The 20,509-nt window shown below is 44.2% G+C and overlaps 1 protein-coding gene across 1 annotated transcript; it reads left to right on the top strand.

Annotated features, from left to right (window-relative positions):
• Positions 1–2,045: 2,045 nt before the first annotated feature.
• On the top strand, positions 2,046–14,499 carry LOC114446563 (ester hydrolase C11orf54 homolog). The gene is made up of 7 exons (XM_028422213.1): positions 2,046–2,103; positions 2,191–2,218; positions 2,480–2,558; positions 6,398–6,523; positions 13,455–13,604; positions 13,819–13,935; positions 14,023–14,499. The coding sequence occupies exons 1-7, from the start codon at positions 2,046–2,048 to the stop codon at positions 14,194–14,196; spliced, it is 732 nt and encodes a 243-aa protein (XP_028278014.1). The 3' UTR covers positions 14,197–14,499.
• Positions 14,500–20,509: the final 6,010 nt, after the last annotated feature.

A 20,509-nucleotide genomic window follows, 5' to 3' on the forward strand; every position in this document is an offset into this window, starting at 1 on the left:
CCATCTCATGCATCATCTGTTCAACAGTAGTAAAACTCTCACTCTGATTTATCATTACTATTCTGACTTGTTTTCTCTCTACAGACGTTTTGGACATCGTCTTCGGGCTTCCCCCTGCAGAAGAGGACGACCCTCAGGAAGAGGAGGACCACAGGCTGTACCGGTGGAATAACTCCATGGACACTGATTTTGAAGAGGAGGCTGATGCTGTCCATTTCGCCTCTTCTTTCAGTGACCTGGAGTTCCAGGAAGAGGTTGACTGGTCTGACGACCTGGCCAGTGAGAGCACCATGCAGTCCACCTTTCCTGATGGAGAGGAGCCTGAGATGGAGGAGGAGGACTGGTGGGATGACACGCGGGGCGCATATACAGGGGTTGATGATGTCATTATTACTTCCTCTTTTAGTGTCCCGGTGTTAGAGGAGGACGACTGTTGGGTTGTCCTGATGGGTGAGGATTCTAGCAACAGCTTCCTGCCCAAAGTAAGTGATGACATTAGTGTCCCAGTGTTAAGGGAGGACGACTGTTGGGTTGACGTGACGGGTGAGGATTCTAGCAACAGCTTCCTGCCCGAAGTAAGTGATGACATTAGTGTCCCAGTGTTAAGGGAGGACGACTGTTGGGTTGTCGTGATGGGTGAGGATTCTAGCAACAGCTTCCTGCCCGAAGTAAGTGATGACATTAGTGTCCCAGTGTTAAGGGAGGACGACTGTTGGGTTGTCGTGATGGGTGAGGATTCTAGCAACAGCTTCCTGCCCGAAGTAAGTGATGACATTAGTGTCCCAGTGTTAAGGGAGGACGACTGTTGGGTTGTCGTGATGGGTGAGGATTCTAGCAACAGCTTCCTGCCCGAAGTAAGTGATGACATTAGTGTCCCAGTGTTAAGGGAGGACGACTGTTGGGTTGTCGTGATGGGTGAGGATTCTAGCAACAGCTTCCTGCCCAAAGTAAGTGATGACATTAGTGTCCCAGTGTTAAGGGAGGACGACTGTTGGGTTGACGTGACGGGTGAGGATTCTAGCAACAGTTTCCTGCCCGAAGACTCCGAAGACAGTGATGACATTAGTGTCCCGGTGTTCGAGGAGGACGACTGTTGGGTTGACGTGACGGGTGAGGATTCTAGCAACAGCTTCCTGCCCGAAGACTCCGAAGACAGTGATGACATTAGTGTCCCGGTGTTCGAGGAGGACGACTGTTGGGTTGACGTGACGGGTGAGGATTCTAGTGACAGCTTCCTGACAAAAGACTCTGAAGACAGTGGTGACAGGGACAACGTGCATCCTCCTTTTCCCGTCCAGCTGGCGGATCTGAGAAGTGAGGGTGCTCACGCTGTCCCTGTTATTCCTGATTCTGGTTCCTCAGAGCTTTCGGTCAGTGCTGCCGCAGGAATTCCTCATGTCCCCACCGAAGAAGAGGAGCTACCCGCCAAGCGACCGAGGTTGGACCTTGCTGAGGACTCCTCGGCCTCCATGCTGTCCTCGCCCTACTATTTGACCTGCAGTTTCCCCAGGCGTTTGGACCTGGATGATTAGACCACAGCGACTTACTGACAATGAGTGAGGCGCTCATTGTACAGTGTTTGCTGTGGTCTTTCATTCAAGGTAAGTTAAGGCAGAGGTAAGTTAATAGTGAATGACAGCAGTTGGAAACGCCTCCGTGAAGACTCACTGATTCTAACTGAATAGTTCACTTTGTTCCCTTTGGCTGAGTAAAGGTGAGTGATGCAACATACACATTTCATCATACTCACTATGTCTAAGTTTTAATCTCTTGTTTCACTCTCTCTCTCTCTGCCTCTCTCTCTCTCTCTCTTTCTGTTTCAGTTGTCTGGTTCCACGTGGAGGATGAACAACCCTGATCCTGGTCCTGAGCAGCCCTACTTCACACTCAGCTGCTGTAAGTATGACAGACTCACTTCTTCTTGAAGCATGATGTCAGTGTTTAGACTGCAGAACATTAAAGATGTTTTCCTAACAGGTGAAGTTTTGGTGGCTGGAACAATAAGACTCAGGATTTCCATGGCAACAGATGACCAGGTGAGAAGGATGGATGACCCACAGGACCAGCTGGAGAGGAGTGGTGGTCTGTGTATCAGTGGCCTCTGTAAGTAACCCTCTCAATAAGACCAGAGACAAAGTGCTAAAGGCTAAAGCTAGCAGCTCTGACTGTATGCTGATGTTGTTTCTACAGCACCAGAGCAGTCCACCCAGCGAGTGAGGTGAGAATACTCCTCCATCCCCGTTCTCTCCAGCCTCCAGCCACCAGGTGGATGAGGAGCGTCCCCACCCTGCCCGCTCAGAGGAAGCTGTTTCTTGGTCTGCTTCTTCTGTGCTGGTGGCTCTGGGAAGCTCCTCACACACTTCACCTCCATACACCAGCGGTCCGTGAGGCCACGTGTGGTGGGTTATCAGACTCTTCATGCTCCTCACATTTGTACTTCCTGTAACTGTTCAAACTGAATCCCTGTATTTGTGTGCAGGCTCCATGGACAGATGCTGTCCAGTGAAAGACGTGTGTTCCTGGGACAAAGTCAGCAGAAGATGCAGAAACAGGAGCACGTCTGGACAGCATCAAACTTGTGCTGGCATGTGGTGCAGTGGTTAGCACTGTGCCTCACAGGAAGGTCAGTGAAAGCAGCTGTCAGCTGGCCTCTTCCTGTGTGGAGTTTACATGTTTTTCTCCACGTGCCAGGTGGGTTTTCCCCCGGGTGCTCCGGTTTTCTCCCACAGTCCCAAACGTGTGCATGTTCTAAGTAATCTAATCTAAGTAAATAAAACATTTAACTGCACAACATTCAATCTGTCATCATTTATAGTCATCAAGGTTTCAGGGCTCTAATTATTTTATTTGGTTCATCATATCACACATTCTCAGTTTAATTTATGTGATAATCATCACCTGGAAGAGATTGGAAGGGATTCACTAATGTATGGCAGAGAGAAAAACAAAGTGTGACATCATAATGTGTCCATCCATTGTAAAGTATAGTAAACTGATACTGAACTCTGTCTTTAATCATGAGAACCTCTGCTCAGCTAATCAGAAAGTCAGGCAGGTTTACTTCTAACCCTTATCCTTCTGACTCAGGTACATGAGCTTACTGACATCACAAGGAGGCAGCAGCAGTTCTGTGTAGATACAGTTGGTTACTGTGACATGAAGCAGTTCATGTTTATCAGGTCAGGAGATTTGGGGGCTGATCTCAGTTCAGTTGTGTGATGGATGAAGTAGATTAGTGAAATGACTGAAGCTGAGGTCTCATTTTGTTGCTCAGCCACATGTCGTCCTTACACTTCCCTTGGAACTTACAACAAACAAGCCTGTTTTAAAAGAAGGTACACCTTAAGACCACAGAGGTCTTAATGTGTACCGGTAGTTCAGCTCATTTGGCCTTAGTGCAAACAAAGTACTGCTCTTGGTATGGGCTCTAAATACACACAATGTATATGAGTAAGATCAACCTTCAGTAATGTCACATGAATGACATTCTGAAAACACAACAGAAAGCACACAACATACAATCAATCCCACACCAGAGCAGCATGATCCTTTCCCAGCTGGAAAAGTTGCAAAGACCCATTTAAATCCCAGCACCAGTCTTCTGTCCAATCAGCAGCCACCACCTGCAACTCAACACTGGAAAAAGAAACTTCAGGTGAACAGCCTTTCTACAAGGGGAGGAGGAGCAACAGTGTTGGAGCCACAGTGGTTGACCTCTGTCTGGTTTAAGATGTGTCAACTTTTTGTTTGACCAGAAGGTGGAGCACGTGTGTTGTGAAGATATAAGGGGTGCAGGAAGTTTTCATGTTGTTGGCGGAGGAAGCAGACAGTTTTTTGACCGTCAGGTAGCGTGTCAGGATAGATTTGATCTTATTTCAGCATGTAACTTAACTAATGGTTCTCGTTAATTATATGTGGAGCAATGATCAAACATCTGAATGGACATGACGGTATCACAATAAAATTATTAATCATATGAAGTTTGGACTGTGATTTATGACACGCTGGACAGGAGACGCGTCAGAAGAACCCACCGGCATAACAGCACGCAGTGACTGATTTGGTTTTTGTTGTTAGGTTAGGGTGAATCAAGTCACTATATTAAGTCAAAAAACTTTTTTGATATTGGAATCGGACTGGTTGATCATGGTTTGGAGCGCAACAGAGGAGGATGCGGAACGCCGGGAGCTGTGGTCACTGTCGTGAGAATGCAAGTCGGCGCATACAGAGGCTACAGCTGATTCGCCTGACGAAGGCCGCCGATCGTCGGGAGACACAGGGGCTGTGTCTCATTTCAGGGTCTGCATCCTTCGGAGTGCGCATTTTAAGGCCGCTTACGTCACAAAGCTGCGCGAAGGCTGTCCCAATTCGCCAAAAGTCGAAGGGTCCTTCAAATGCGTCCTCCAAATGCGTCCTCCTTTTGCCTGAATTTGGAGGACGCATCGCTACCATCCTTCGTGGCCTTAAATATCCCACAATGCTTTGCGGGCCTACTTTTTGTCCAATAGTACAATGACGGACCAAGCGAGCGGCACCGGCAGGAGTGCCGAATTCACATTTAAATGTAAGTAAAGAGCAGTAGTTCGAGAGTTTTAAAATGCTAGTAGTGACAGTGGCATTAAAAAAATGAGTTTCATATTTACAAACATGACGTCCTGTTGATACGAGGCGCTGTAAACTAAACGTTTTGATTGAATGTTGTTTCTTGTTGTTTACTGTAGTATAGTATAAAGTATAGTTCACGTGAGGAGCAATATTATCGTTATTATATCAAACGGTCATTCTGCCTGTTGGCATTTTGTTGTAGGAGGAGCAGAGAGAAACAGAAGAAACCTGACAATTGATAACGGAGGACGTGAGGCTGGAGAGGGAGGGAGAGAGAGAGAGAGAGAGAGAGAGAGAGAGAGAGAGAGAGAGAGAGAGGGAGAGAGAGAGAGAGAGAGAGGGAGAGAGAGAGAGAGAGAGAGAGGGAGAGAGAGGGAGAGAGAGAGAGAGGGGGAGAGCAGAGAAAGAACGGACAGACCTCAGCTCATACAGAGGATGTTGGACAGCAGTGATTTTATGTTCTGTGTTATTTAAATGTTACTTATTAAATTAAAGGATGATATTAAATCGTTCTTGTCTCTGTGTTCTTAAACTCTTCTAACCTTGTTACATTATGTGTTTCATCACCTATTTATAATTTAAGTAAACTTTTGAACAACTTCTCAGTGACCACAGTAAATCATTTATTGTTCTGTTATGTACAATATTTACAAAGACACAGTTTGAACATTTCTAACTATTTACCAGTGGGCATTATGAAAATGTGCAGTTTATTATTTATAAAAGATCAGCAGAAAATACTATTCACAAAGAACATATATATAAATGTTTGGCTGAGCAGGAGTCCTTGGTGCTGCTGGACTGGATGATGCCACGGTGAAGACCTTGGAGTCCTCTGGCTGTGAGTGGGACATCATCTGGGGGAGGGGGGTGTCTGTCTCCTCTGTCCACCACATCGTCCATCAGGGTTTGCAGAGCGGACGATCGGCGGCTGCCATGTTACTAAAGATGTTTTTAAAAAGGGCAAAAATAAAAATAATAACTTCAACAGAGCGGCTTCCAACGCAGCTTAAAATATGAAAAGCTATAAAATCTGTATCCTCACCCTCCAAAGGTGATGATGGTCAGTACACCTCCTCCAGGACAGACAGCTGGTCCTGCAGGGAGCCCCACTCTCCTCCACCCAGCAGTAATTCTCTGGTGCAGTGACAGACCTGATGCTTAATGACACATTAAAGCAGTGGTTTCAGGGTTATTTGCAGGGTTCTTACACATGTAGCTATTTATTTAAAGTATTAAAATTACAAACAGACCCTGTATCAAGTCTTACAATTGAATCAAATATAAATTACATTTAATCATATTTGTCTACTGGTTATATATCTAGCGTTTGCTCAGTAACCGGTATATTAATTATGATCAATAATATGGTTAAACAGCAGCTTACCGTCACCTCCCACTGCGCTCTCCCAGCCTGAAGAAAATGAGCCGTCACCGGTTTTGCTGCCGCTGGAGCCGCCTCTCCTCTTCCTCCAACAACAAATAAATATATTAAAATATTCCAAATGTCTAAATCCACACTGTTGTCCCGTTTGTTGTCTAGTCCGTGTTGTGTCGCTGTCGCTGCTTTTGTTTTTCCCGGGGCAAAATTTATGACGTCGCGCCACAATCAGGAAGTGCTTTGAAGGCCAGACCGTCCCATTTACCAACGGTGGAGGATCCTCCGGAGGATCCTCAGGAGGACGCGGCCTCCTGAGACCGCGTAGGCTGCGTCCTCCGAAGGATGCAGACCCTGAAATGGGACACAGCCAGGGAGCCACGTTAGAACGCCGAGTGTTGGGAGCCACGCTAGGACGCTGAGCGTCGGGAGCTACAGGGAGATCACCCGGCCGGAGCACGCAGGAAGGACGCTGATCATCGGGAACTATGGGAAGTGCACCCGGCTGGATCAGTTAAGTGGTGCCCGACAGTGCTTGAGGTATGCGTAGCGCTACTAGTTAAAAGATGGCAATTTTTCTAAAATAGGTCTATGTGTGCACACAACATTGAGCGTAATTTCAATGCATTGGTTGCCATATAATACCATTCATTTTACGTGTTCGTGACTTTATGGAGACGCAATGGCTCGTCAGAGGTTATAATAAAGACAATGACGGACAGTGATCAATTAAGTTTGGACAATGTTGCGGCCTGCGCAGCCGCGTCTGAATCCAATGAACGTCATGCTGAAGAGGAAACGGCGGTAAAAAGTAAAAGGGTTCCTAAAATAACCTATAAAGCCTTGGTTGATAAGTTGGACAAATTGCAAAAGGAAAGAAAAGATAAACTTAAAAAGGTAAAAGGCTTAAGGGAGCTCATACCAGGGCTTATGCTAATCAATGATGTGTCTGAGGTGCAATGTGTACTTAAAAAGATCATTAGTCTTTGTGAAGAAGCAAAGGGTGTTCATGAATCTGTGGTGTCTTTAATGCCAACTGAAGAACAGGACAAACAAAATACATGGTTTGGGGCAAAGGTTATTATTGAAGATGGTTTCATTAATGATGTAAAACAATGGTTGGTAAATAGACCCAGTGATTACACTAGTGGTCAAGGTGATGTGCTTGATGATGTTAACCCTGATGACAGTATATCCAACATAGCGAGTAAGCATTCTAACAGAAAGAGTGTGGGTAGCCATAAGAGTGACAAAACAACATCCTCATCACGCATCAGAGTTGAAGCTGAAAGAGCTGCACTTTTGGCTCGTGCTGCAGCTTTAAAGGAAAAGCATGCTCTGGAGGCACAGGAGGAACAGCTTCGAAGGAAGAGGGAGCAGCTGGAATTGGACTCGGAGTTGGCAGCATCTGCAGCTAAGTTAGCTGTCTTGCAAGCGGCTTCAGACTGCCATGTGGGTACCCAGGTCCTAAGCAATGGAATGAATTCATATCTTGAAAAGAACATTGGCCATCAAATGTCTTCTAAGGCACTTAATCCAGCAGCAAACCCATATGAGCCACGAAGGATGAGTGCAATGTCACAGTGTAACATGCCATCTTGGGATAAAGAAATGAAGCAGGAAATACATTGCAACGAAACACATCAACAGCTACACTTTGAACCAAATCTGAATAGGAAGGATGACAAAGGTGACAAGCAAAAGATTGAAACGCACAGAGTAACACAATATCAACCTCCTTCCATATTATCCAAAGATGTGCAGCCTGTGCCAGGAGATGACCAGAGACATGGCTTCCTCTCATCAATGCAGGGAGAAATTTGCACAATTTTGCACCGTCAAACTGAGATAACGGCTACACTGGTGGAACAACAACGCTCTATGTCCTTGCCACAGAGGGACATCCCAATATTTGATGGGGATCCTCTTCAGTACAGACGCTTTATAAAAGCATTTGAGTATGGGGTGGAGTCAAAGGCCAGTAAAGCAGACTGTTTATATTTTTTGGAGCAGTTCACCAGGGGACAGCCACGAGAGCTGGTGAGAAGCTGCCAGCATATGGCTCAAGACAGAGGATATATTGTTGCAAAGGAGCTTCTCCATGAGAATTTTGGAAATGAATACAAAATTGCTACAACATATATAGAAAAGACTCTTTCTTGGCCACAAATAAAGGCGGAAGATATAAAGGCTCTGCAAGCCTACTCTCTGTTCTTGCGAAGCTGTTGTAATGTGATGGAAGAGCTGCAATATATGGAAGAATTGAACCTGCCCACAAACATGAGAACAGTCATGATGAAGTTGCCCTTTAAACTGAGAGAAAGCTGGAGGACAACAGCACATGACATAATGGAAAGACACAAGTACCGAGCTAAATTTAAAGACCTGGTCATGTTTATCGAACGTCAAGTTAAGATTTTAGCTGATCCACTCTTTGGAGACATTCAGGATAGGCGTCCTGTGATGGTTGGAGCCAGGAGTATCAGCAAAGCCAAGTCTCACCCAGAATTTAGCAGGGGCAAAGGTAATAGTTTTGCAACTACTGTGTCAGCCGTGGACTCATTCAAAAAATCTGTAACATCAAAGGCTGCACAGGGAGTTCGTGATTCGGTGCTTAAGAATTGTTACTTGTGTTCGCAGAGCCACCTTCTGGAAGAATGTCCACAGTTCATAGGAAAGAGGCACCGGGACAAAATATCATTTCTGAAGGAAAGAGGACTTTGTTTTGGTTGTTTGCATACTGGACACATGAGTAAGGAGTGCACTAAGCGCTTATCTTGTAAGATTTGTGGAGAAAATCATCCCAGTGTGCTTCATATTACCAGGAAAGTTGATGACAGTTCAAGGAAGGAGCAGCAAAAAAAATCAGCATGTGATGTGGCAGTTGTTTCAGAAACTTGTGGGCTTACAGGGGCCGGGAAGGCAGATGGCATTCTGTCTATCTTACCAGTACAAGTGAAATCTTTTAAAGGAGACAAAATAATACAAACCTACGCATTTCTGGATCCCGGTAGTACTGCTACATTTTGCTCAGAACGTCTTATGCAGGAATTGGACCCCTTCGGGAAGGAGATGATAGCAGTTATAGGACAGGGCTCCCCCTGGCTGCCGTCAATAGGATCTCCATGTGTAAGTTGGAACAAATGTTAATGAACCAGTACAATCACGACTTCAATGAAAGGAATTTAGAGGAAAGAGGGATGTCACAGGAAGACAATAAGTTCTTGGACATCATGGCTAAATCTGCACGGCTGCAGAATGGACACTACAGCCTGAAAATGCCATTCAGAAAGGACCAAATCACCTTCCCCAATAACATGCATATGGTTAAACTACGGTTGCTTGGATTGAAAAGGAAATTCATTAAAGATGAGCTGTTTCATAAGCAATATGTCAGCTTCTTTACCGACATGATTAGCGAAGGCTATGCTGAAGAAGTGCCTCGGCATCAGTTGGATCCTGGAAAGGGGAAATTATGGTATATTCCTCATCATGGTGTATATCATCCCAGGAAGGGCACATTACGTGTGGTGTTTGACTGTGGGGCTGAGTTTGGGGGAACCTCACTGAACAAACAGCTGTTGCAAGGACCTAATCTAACTAGTTCTCTTTTGGGAGTCCTTTTAAGATTCAGACAAGAGCCCTTTGCATTTATGGGAGATATACAGGCTATGTTTTACCAGGTAAAGGTGACTGAAGAGGACAAGGACTTTCTTCGGTTTTTGTGGTGGCCTGAGGGCAACACAGAAAGGGATGTGGTACAGTACAGGATGACTGTTCATTTGTTCGGGGCCATATCCTCCCCAAGTTGTGCTAGTTATGCACTCCAGAGAACAACTGAGGACAATAAAACCCACTACTCTGAGGAAGTCGTTGAAACAGTTAAAAGAAACTTTTATGTAGATGACTGTTTAAAGAGCATGCCTTCTGAGGAGGAAGCAGTTACTATGGTCCATGACTTAAACAAACTTTGCCAGAGAGGAGGTTTCACTCTGACAAAATGGATCAGCAACAGTCGAGCTGTACTGCAAACTATTGCAGAGGAGAAAAGAGCAGAGAATTTGAAGGAGTTAAACATGGACAGAGATGAGCTTCCAGTGGAGCGAGCACTTGGGCTACAGTGGTGCGTCGAGAGAGACTCATTTAAATTTAAGATGCAGTTAAAAGAACAGCCTTCTACTAGGAGAGGAATGTTATCTATAATCAGCTCTGTTTATGATCCTATTGGTTTTCTTGCACCATTTTCTCTACCAGCCAAAATCATGTTGCAGGAACTGTGCAGGAGGAAATGTGGCTGGGATGACAAGATACCCAGCGATGTGGAGGGTAAATGGAAAAGATGGCTGGAGGACTTGGAACAGATGGCATCATTTGAAGTAAGGAGGTGCATCAGGCCCAAGTATTTCGGACAATCTGTTCATACCCAGCTACACCACTTCTCAGATGCAAGTGAGCATGGATATGGCACTGTGTCCTATGTTAGGATGCAGGACAGTAGTAGTATACATGTCTCTTTTCTGCTTGGTAAAGGTAGAGTTACCCCCCTGAAGCAAATAACCATTCCCCGGCTGGAGCTGACTGCTGCTGTTCTTGCTACCAGAGTGGACCAGATGCTGAGAGCAGAGCTGCAACTGCCATTGGAGCGGTCAGTGTTTTGGACAGATAGCACTTCTGTGCTTAAATATATCCAGAATGAGGACAAGCGCTTTCACACCTTCGTAGCAAACAGGGTGTCAGCCATTCGAGAAGCAACACAGACCTCTCAGTGGAGATATGTTAACTCCAAGGATAACCCTGCTGATGATGCTTCTAGAGGGTTGGCAGCTAAAGACTTGTTAAATGGCAGTAGGTGGATTGAAGGACCTGTGTTTCTTTCTCAGGTGGAGACGAAGTGGCCTTCATATGCCCTAGATGTCACCATTACAGGTGATGACCCAGAGGTCAAGAAGTCAGTCCTGATGAATGCAGTCATTGTTGGAAATTCACTTAATGGTGTGGATCGGCTCATCACATATTTCTCAGATTGGAGAAAACTTAAGGTCGCGGTTGCGTGGTTCTTAAGGTTGAGAACAATGCTGTTGCAGTTATGTCAGAGGAAAAGAGAAGGTGGTCTTGTGACACGTGCACAGTCAAAAGTAACACTTACAGCATGTGGTCAGACTCTGTCCCATGAAGAACTGCTGAAGACTGAACAATTTATTATTAAGTATTGTCAGCATCAGAGATTTAATAAGGAGGTGGCTGCACTATCAGCTGGTAAAACTGTGACCCGAGACAGTAGCATCTATAAACTTGATCCACAGTTGGAGGATGGATTATTGAGAGTTGGTGGGAGGCTAAGTAAGGCAGCTATGCCTGAGGAAGTGAAACATCCCCTTATTCTGACAAAGGACCAACACATCTCTGTGCTCATAGCCAGACATATTCACCAACAGCTGAGCCATAGTGGGAGGAATCATACATTGGCCAAGCTGCGGAAGAAGTTCTGGATAACAAATGGAAATTCAGTTCTCAATATCTCAATGCTCTTTTTGCCGGCGCCACAATGGGAGAGTTCATGAGCAGAAAATGGCAGATTTGCCAAAGGAAAGGCTCCTGCCTGATCTGCCTCCTTTTACAAATGTAGGCGTAGATTTTTTCGGGCCTTTTAACGTGAAAAGAGGACGAAACTGTGTTAAGCGTTATGGTGTCATTTTTACCTGTTTCTCAAGCAGAGCCGTGCATTTGGAGATGGCACAATCATTGGATACGGATGCCTGCATTAATGCTCTGCGGAGATTCATCTGTCGAAGAGGACAAGTTTCTTCTATGAAATCTGACAATGGTACAAACTTTGTTGGAGCAGAAAGAGAGCTGAGGGAAGCTCTGTCATCTTTAAATCATAACCAAATACACAGAGCCCTGCTTCAGGATGGAATTCACTGGAGTTTTAATCCACCAACAGCTTCCCATCATGGTGGTGTGTGGGAAAGACTCATTCGCATGGTCAGAAAGGTGCTGAATTCTGTGTTGCACTTACAAGTTCTGGACGAGGATGGATTAAATACAGTTCTGTGTGAGGTGGAGGCTATATTAAATGATCGACCCATCACCAAGCTCTCCGATGATCCTACTGACCTCGAGCCTCTTACACCTAACCATATACTGCTTTTGAAGGGTAAGCCCTGCTTACCACCTGGCTTATTTCAGAAGGATGATTTGTACATCAAGAGGCGTTGGCGACAAGTGCAGTATATGGCAGATCTTTTTTGGAAAAGATGGGTGCAAGAATATCTGCCTTTGCTACAAGAACGGCAATAAACAGTATAACAAAGGACCATGGGCAGACAGTTTATTGTTATATATTACATTTAATGCATACACTGTGTCTGTCAATGCCTCTGCATGCTTTAGATATTTACATCTTTGTGTTTAGCAGCCTCTACAAACCAGTCTTTACTTTTAAATTCTTTACAGAAACTGTAGAAAGCTGCAGATCAGCTTCAAACTATTGTTTGTTACCTGACTGCTGCTCACAAGTGAGTCAACAAGTAAACAGGAAGGTTAGCTCAGATGGTATATATTGAATTTTTTTCATTTGCATTAGACAGGTAGAACATAATGTTTTGAATTCCCCGATTCTAAGCTTAGATTTAGTTACAACACATATGCCTTCAGTCAGATCAGACTTGTGTTTATTGCCATGGAAGTGAAGAGGTTTCACTCACAGGTTTACTGGGAATTTGCCTTCATGATTAGTGCATACATAAAACAATTAACATTTAATAAGAAGCATGCATGGCTTAAAATAAAATAAGATAATATAACAAGATAAAACAATATGTAATCTAAAAAAAAGGCTATAAATTGACATATGACTTCACAAGACATACAATGAACAGAACATGAGTCAGGGCTGTGATGGCACAACATAGACCCTGATATGAGTGTAACAGTGTTACAGGCACCACATGGATCAGTGAGCTGGTACAAGTGTGCAAAGTACTGCAAGATGGAAAGTAAACAGTGCAAACAGACATCTGAAGTGTACTGAAGTACTGAAGTGACAGTGTAAAGGGACAGTGTAGACTAGTATGATTGATGAGTATGAGTCATTAGGGTTCACACAGGAGCCATAACATTGTATACATTTATATATTGTATTATATAAGTGGTGAAAACTGACACAGACTAAGATTTGGATTCTGTGGATGCCAGATACCAGTGACTTCTGAGCAGCTCATGTGGAGTCATTTAGTCATTTGGGCAGCAGTGGCGCAGTGGTATAACAGGGTTGTCCTGTAACTGGAAGGTTGGTGGTTCAATCCCAACTCCTTCCTAGTCACTGTTGTAGTAAATGAACTGCAAGTTAATATTATTACTAACATGTCTGAGCTTTAGTCCCATCACATCATGTAACTGAGTAAACATTAATGAAACCAAAGTGACCTGAATAAGCCGTACTGTCCTCTTCACCTTTGGTCCCCTGCAGGTCATAGAGGTTCGGGCTAAGAAGAGAACAGGAAGTCACAGTCTGGTGACGGCGTTGAGGACGACTCTTGAAGGTCATTACCCTGATAAAAGCCTGGCTCTGGGAGGCACCTTCATCATCCAGAAAGGGAAGGCTAAAATCCACATTATGGTAAATACTGACACTGTGCACGCTGTGAGAGATTGGTAAGATCAGTGCAGTCACCTGCATCCTCAGTCTCATCTGGACTATAAGTGTACATGTAGGAAGGGACTGTTTAAATGAAATATGTAATGTTTTTGTTAAATGTTCTCCTTCTGCCGTCTACCACAATCCTGTCACTCAGCCCGTGTAGATGCTGATTTATTTTGTGTCTTCTCACCAGCCAAGAGAGTTCTCAGTCTGCCCCCTCAACACTAACGATGACGTCAACAACTGGCTCAAGCACTTTGAGGTCAGTGCTCCCCTCATCTGTCAGTCTGTGCTCGTGTCCAGAGACCCTGTAAGTAAAGCAGACACATTCCAATCTCAAAGAGATGCACGACAAAGGATCTGTTTACACTTGTGCTTTTGTTTTCTGTGTATCCAGGGTTTGGACCTGCGTGTGGAGCATACCCACTGCTTCAGCCACCATGGAGAAGGTGGTCACTACTACATAGACACCACGCCCGACAGCGTGGAGTACCTGGGCTACTTTGTGCCTGCTGAGTTTGTCTATCGCATTGACAGACCCAAAGAGACCCACAAAGTTGGACGAGATTAAAAACAGAACAGCTGATAGCTGATCTTTACCACAGTGCCTTTGATGATCATCTAAGTATCTCAGTATGTGATTTATACTAGCTTGAATCTTCTGTGTTCACTTGTGTTATGTCTGAATTGTCTGTCATATATGTCTTATAAAAAACTAATGAAACTAACTTTTTTTTTAGATTATGTATTTGGCACCCTTCAACTGTAATTGTGCCAATAACGGAGATCAGTGGCCTAAACAAATGAAAACAGCTGTATTAGGATCTAATCAGATACATACAGTATGTATATGTGAACACAAACATGCATTTACTCTGTGTCCATGTATCATTTGTTCATGTAATATTCAATAGTCACTGTTGAATATTATACAGTAAGGACTGGTCATAACAAGATGTCATGATGGAAAAAAATAAACTCCCTCTTTCAAAACTAAACTTCTGATCAGCCAATCAGAAAGTCAGTGAATTTACTTTAGTCAGTTCTCTGTTGATGTATTCGGTCAGTGTGACATGAAGCAGTTCATGTTCATCAAGTCAGTAGAAGTGGGAGGCTGCTCTCGGTTCAGGTTTCTGATCAGACAGAGTAGAGAAGTTTAGTAGTGAAGCTGATTTCATCTTGTTCTTCAGCCATCATCATCCTCACACTTGCTGTGGACACAAGACTTAAACCTGTTTTAATGAGTGGTCAGGCATGACTTAATTTACACTAAAACATCATCTGTAGACTGCATGAATAAGAACTATAAGTGAAGAAAGAACAAACTGTAAATTGTTAATATTGAGATGTTGTGGTAGAACCTGAAACAAGCAGCTGAAAGGTTCTACTAGCACTGTATATACACATCATAAAATCAGCGCTGTGATCACACACCAGTCCTGACAGATTAAAGACAGTGAGGTTTAACGATTCCCACACGGGATGAGGCTGTGTGCTGGGGATGTGTGTGGTTCTTTTAGATTCAATAATCTACATTATCAAAGTTAAAAATAAACAAAAACTATGTATGAAATAAATTAGACATATACATACAGGAAATGGCCAAATTGGTCAACACAACAAGTGGGATACATGAATGAGCAAATGCTGGGATGTCATAGTGTGTTGTTTTTTGCCATGAATAAAACTCTCAAATACATGAATAAATGCCTGCCTGTGTCTGACTCTTTAAACTCCTGTCAGCAGCACTGAAACTTTAAATTACACATCCTAATGAAAGAAGAGGGAAATAATGAGGCTGAGACCGCTGCACCCATCCACAAGAACTACAAACAGCGAAGAAGAAGTTACAGAGTGTCAGTGACACAAACAGCAATCATAGTTTCCCAATAACAAATATGATCGGGACTCACACAGGTCATTTCACTGAATTATCAGCAGGTTTTGCTGAAATCACGTCTGTGATATGAACGCTCATTAAATACTTTTAATTTGACTTTAAATCACTTTATTTTTACTGTATATATTTACCAGTTTGCAGACTAAGATTTAACATAAACATACTTTGTTAATCTGTTTTAATGTGTCCAGCTACAACAAACCTAAAAAAATACCTAAATATCAAACTGATATTTGAATAAAATAATACAGAATGATTCACATACACAAATTCTTCTAGCAGTGTTTATTTTGAATGACTGATCATAATCTTTTTATTACGTTCACATATTATATAAAACATTAAATACAATAATAGGATTATGAACTATAGTCAAAACAAGTATTTAAAAAACAGCAAATATTTATTTTTAAACTACATAGCAGCGGGCGATATGACGTCAATAGACTGAGGCTACAAGTGCTGCTGAGACCTTCAGAACCCCCCTTTTTGCACTTGGCCTCTGACCCGAGCAGACCTGCGCAAAAACCTAGAGCTGATACTGAGAGCTGATACTGAGAGCTGAGAGCTGATCGCCTACTACTGGATCATTGACAGCGAAGAGGATCATCACAGAGTGATACTAGGAGAACGTCTGGACCAGCGAGCTACTGAACACAAGAAGTGTTGAACCATCCATTGGAGATTCAACATCTAAATCTCCCAAAGACCGGATTTTGTCTGTTCTTCCAGCTAGGACATCGGCAGCTTCACCATGCCGCCCAGAGGACCCCGCAGCCGGCTGCTAGCTGAGGAGGACCACCTGCTAGCTGGTAGGACTGAAAACATTTTCTTCTTTTTAGAAAACAAAATCGAAGATTTGGCTCCATAAAGCATTTAGAAGTGTCCTAGCATAAAATAATGTGTTTCCTTCACCATCTCTGACTGAATTTGTTGATGAAAATGCTGATTTGGTGAAATTTGACTTTCACTCCACGGCCTCGCTGTAAAAACGTGTTGTTTTTTGTTTTTGCGGTAGAAGGCACACAAAGTCTCGGTGAAGGTGTATAGTGTGTTATTTATAGACAGCACCCGTACTTTAATCTGCAGACGACGATTTGTTTACATCTTTTAGCATCTTTTTGGTAAAAAAAAAGATGGCGGCCGTAGGCCAAGGGTTATGACGCACGTATGTAAACACAACGTTTGTTATTGTTTAAAATTCAAACGGTCTGAGTGGATGGCGTGTGAGCTAATGCGCAGACTGTGGTTCTGAGAATGAACCATCACACCAGTGGCTTCAAACTGGACCGAAAGATGAAATGTCTGAATCTACAACTACAGCTGTTATGTGTCAGGATTTTAGCCTCACTCAGAGCTGCTCTTTCTTCTCCTCGTGTTTATTGGAAGAGTTAGAGCAATGTGTTAATGAGTCTTTTTGGACTTATTAGATAAAAACACCCTTGACGGAGCCTGTTGTGGTGTCTGATCACAGTTTACATTTTGCTGATCATACTTTTACTAATACTGTAAAGTTATTTTACTCTTATGGTATTATTATTTTAACTGTAGTAAACAATTTTCATCCCTCCACCTTTACATGTCAGCAATAGTTATAAGTCCCTCTCATGCCATCATCTGTTCAACAGTAGTAAAACTCTCACTCTGATTTATCATTACTATTCTGACTTGTTTTCTCTCTACAGACGTTTTGGACATCGTCTTCGGGCTTCCCCCTGCAGAAGAGGACGACCCTCAGGAAGAGGAGGACCACAGGCTGTACCGGTGGAATAACTCCATGGACACTGATTTTGAAGAGGAGGCTGATGCTGTCCATTTCGCCTCTTCTTTCAGTGACCTGGAGTTCCAGGAAGAGGTTGACTGGTCTGACGACCTGGCCAGTGAGAGCACCATGCAGTCCACCTTTCCTGATGGAGAGGAGCCTGAGATGGAGGAGGAGGACTGGTGGGATGACACGCGGGGCGCATATACAGGGGTTGATGATGTCATTATTACTTCCTCTTTTAGTGTCCCGGTGTTAGAGGAGGACGACTGTTGGGTTGTCGTGATGGGTGAGGATTGTAGCAACAGCTTCCTGCCCGAAGTAAGTGATGACATTAGTGTCCCAGTGTTAAGGGAGGACGACTGTTGGGTTGACGTGACGGGTGAGGATTCTAGCAACAGCTTCCTGCCCGAAGACTCCGAAGACAGTGATGACATTAGTGTCCCGGTGTTCGAGGAGGACGACTGTTGGGTTGACGTGACGGGTGAGGATTCTAGCAACAGCTTCCTGCCCGAAGTAAGTGATGACATTAGTGTCCCGGTGTTCGAGGAGGACGACTGTTGGGTTGACGTGACGGGTGAGGATTCTAGTGACAGCTTCCTGACCAAAGACTCTGAAGACAGTGGTGACAGGGACAACGTGCATCCTCCTTTTCCCGTCCAGCTGGCGGATCTGAGAAGTGAGGGTGCTCACGCTGTCCCTGTTATTCCTGATTCTGGTTCCTCAGAGCTTTCGGTCAGTGCTGCCGCAGGAATTCCTCATGTCCCCACCGAAGAAGAGGAGCTACCCGCCAAGCGACCGAGGTTGGACCTTGCTGAGGACTCCTCGGCCTCCATGCTGTCCTCGCCCTACTATTTGACCTGCAGTTTCCCCAGGCGTTTGGACCTGGATGATTAGACCACAGCGACTTACTGACAATGAGTGAGGCGCTCATTGTACAGTGTTTGCTGTGGTCTTTCATTCAAGGTAAGTTAAGGCAGAGGTAAGTTAATAGTGAATGACAGCAGTTGGAAACGCCTCCGTGAAGACTCACTGATTCTAACTGAATAGTTCACTTTGTTCCCTTTGGCTGAGTAAAGGTGAGTGATGCAACATACACATTTCATCATACTCACTATGTCTAAGTTTTAATCTCTTGTTTCACTCTCTCTCTCTCTGCCTCTCTCTCTCTCTTTCTGTTTCAGTTGTCTGGTTCCACGTGGAGGATGAACAACCCTGATCCTGGTCCTGAGCAGCCCTACTTCACACTCAGCTGCTGTAAGTATGACAGACTCACTTCTTCTTGAAGCATGATGTCAGTGTTTAGACTGCAGAACATTAAAGATGTTTTTCCTAACAGGTGAAGTTTTGGTGGCTGGAACAATAAGACTCAGGATTTCCATGGCAACAGATGACCAGGTGAGAAGGATGGATGACCACAGGACCAGCTGGAGAGGAGTGGTGGTCTGTGTATCAGTGGCCTCTGTAAGTAACCCTCTCAATAAGACCAGAGACAAAGTGCTAAAGGCTAAAGCTAGCAGCTCTGACTGTATGCTGATGTTGTTTCTACAGCACCAGAGCAGTCCACCCAGCGAGTGAGGTGAGAATACTCCTCCATCCCCGTCCTCTCCAGCCTCCAGCCACCAGGTGGATGAGGAGCGTCCCCACCCTGCCCGCTCAGAGGAAGCTGTTTCTTGGTCTGCTTCTTCTGTGCTGGTGGCTCTGGGAAGCTCCTCACACACTTCACCTCCAGACAACAGCGGTCCGTGAGGCCACGTGTGGTGGGTTATCAGACTCTTCTTGCTCCTCACATTTGTACTTCCTGTAACTGTTCAAACTGAATCCCTGTATTTGTGTGCAGGCTCCATGGACAGATGCTGTCCAGTGAAAGACGTGTGTTCCTGGGACAAAGTCAGCAGAAGATGCAGAAACAGGAGCACGTCTGGACAGCATCAAACTTGTGCTGGCATGTGGTGCAGTGGTTAGCACTGTGCCTCACAGGAAGGTCAGTAACAGCAGCTGTCAGCTGGCCTCTTCCTGTGTGGAGTTTACATGTTTTTCTCCACGTGCCAGGTGGGTTTTCCCCCGGGTGCTCCGGTTTTCTCCCACAGTCCCAAACGTGTGCATGTTAGGTTGATTGATAGAGAATCTAAAATCTAAGTAAATAAAACATTTAACTGCACAACATTCAATCTGTCATCATTTATAGTCATCAAGGTTTCAGGGCTCTAATTATTTTATTTGGTTCATCATATCACACATTGTCAGTTTAATTTATGTGATAATTATCACCTGGAAGAGATTTGAAGGGATTCACTAATGTATGGCAGAGAGAAAAACAAAGTGTGACATCATAATGTGTCCATCCATTGTAAAGTATAGTAAACTGATACTGAACTCTGTCTTTAATCATGAGAACCTCTGCTCAGCTAATCAGAAAGTCAGGCAGGTTTACTTCTAACCCTTATCCTTCTGACTCAGGTACATGAGCTTACTGATATCACAAGGAGGCAGCAGCAGTTCTCTGTAGATACAGTTGGTTACTGTGACATGAAGCAGTTCATGTTTATCAGGTCAGGAGATTTGGAGGCTGATCTCAGTTCAGTTGTGTGATGGATGAAGTAGATTAGTGAAATGACTGAAGCTGAGGTCTCATTTTGTTGCTCAGCCACATGTCGTCCTTACACTTCCCTTGGAACTTACAACAAACAAGCCTGTTTTAAAAGAAGGTACACCTTAAGACCACAGAGGTCTTAATGTGTACCGGTAGTTCAGCTCATTTGGCCTTAGTGCAAACAAAGTACTGCTCTTGGTATTGGCTCTAAATACACACAATGTATATGAGTAAGATCAACCTTCAGTAATGTCACATGAATGACATTCTGAAAACACAACAGAAAGCACACAACATACAATCAATCCCACACCAGAGCAGCATGATCCTTTCCCAGCTGGAAAAGTTGCAAAGACCCATTTAAATCCCAGCACCAGTCTTCTGTCCAATCAGCAGCCACCACCTGCAACTCAACACTGGAAAAAGAAACTTCAGGTGAACAGCCTTTCTACAAGGGGAGGAGGAGCAACAGTGTTGGAGCCACAGTGGTTGACCTCTGTCTGGTTTAAGATGTGTCAACTTTTTGTTTGACCAGAAGGTGGAGCACGTGTGTTGTGAAGATATAAGGGGTGCAGGAAGTTTTCATTTGAAGGTTGTTGGCCGGAGGAAGCAGACAGTTTTTTGACCGT

The sequence above is a fragment of the Parambassis ranga genome, chromosome 14 (genome assembly GCF_900634625.1).
Source record: "Parambassis ranga chromosome 14, fParRan2.1, whole genome shotgun sequence".
Lineage (NCBI taxonomy): Eukaryota > Metazoa > Chordata > Actinopteri > Ambassidae > Parambassis > Parambassis ranga.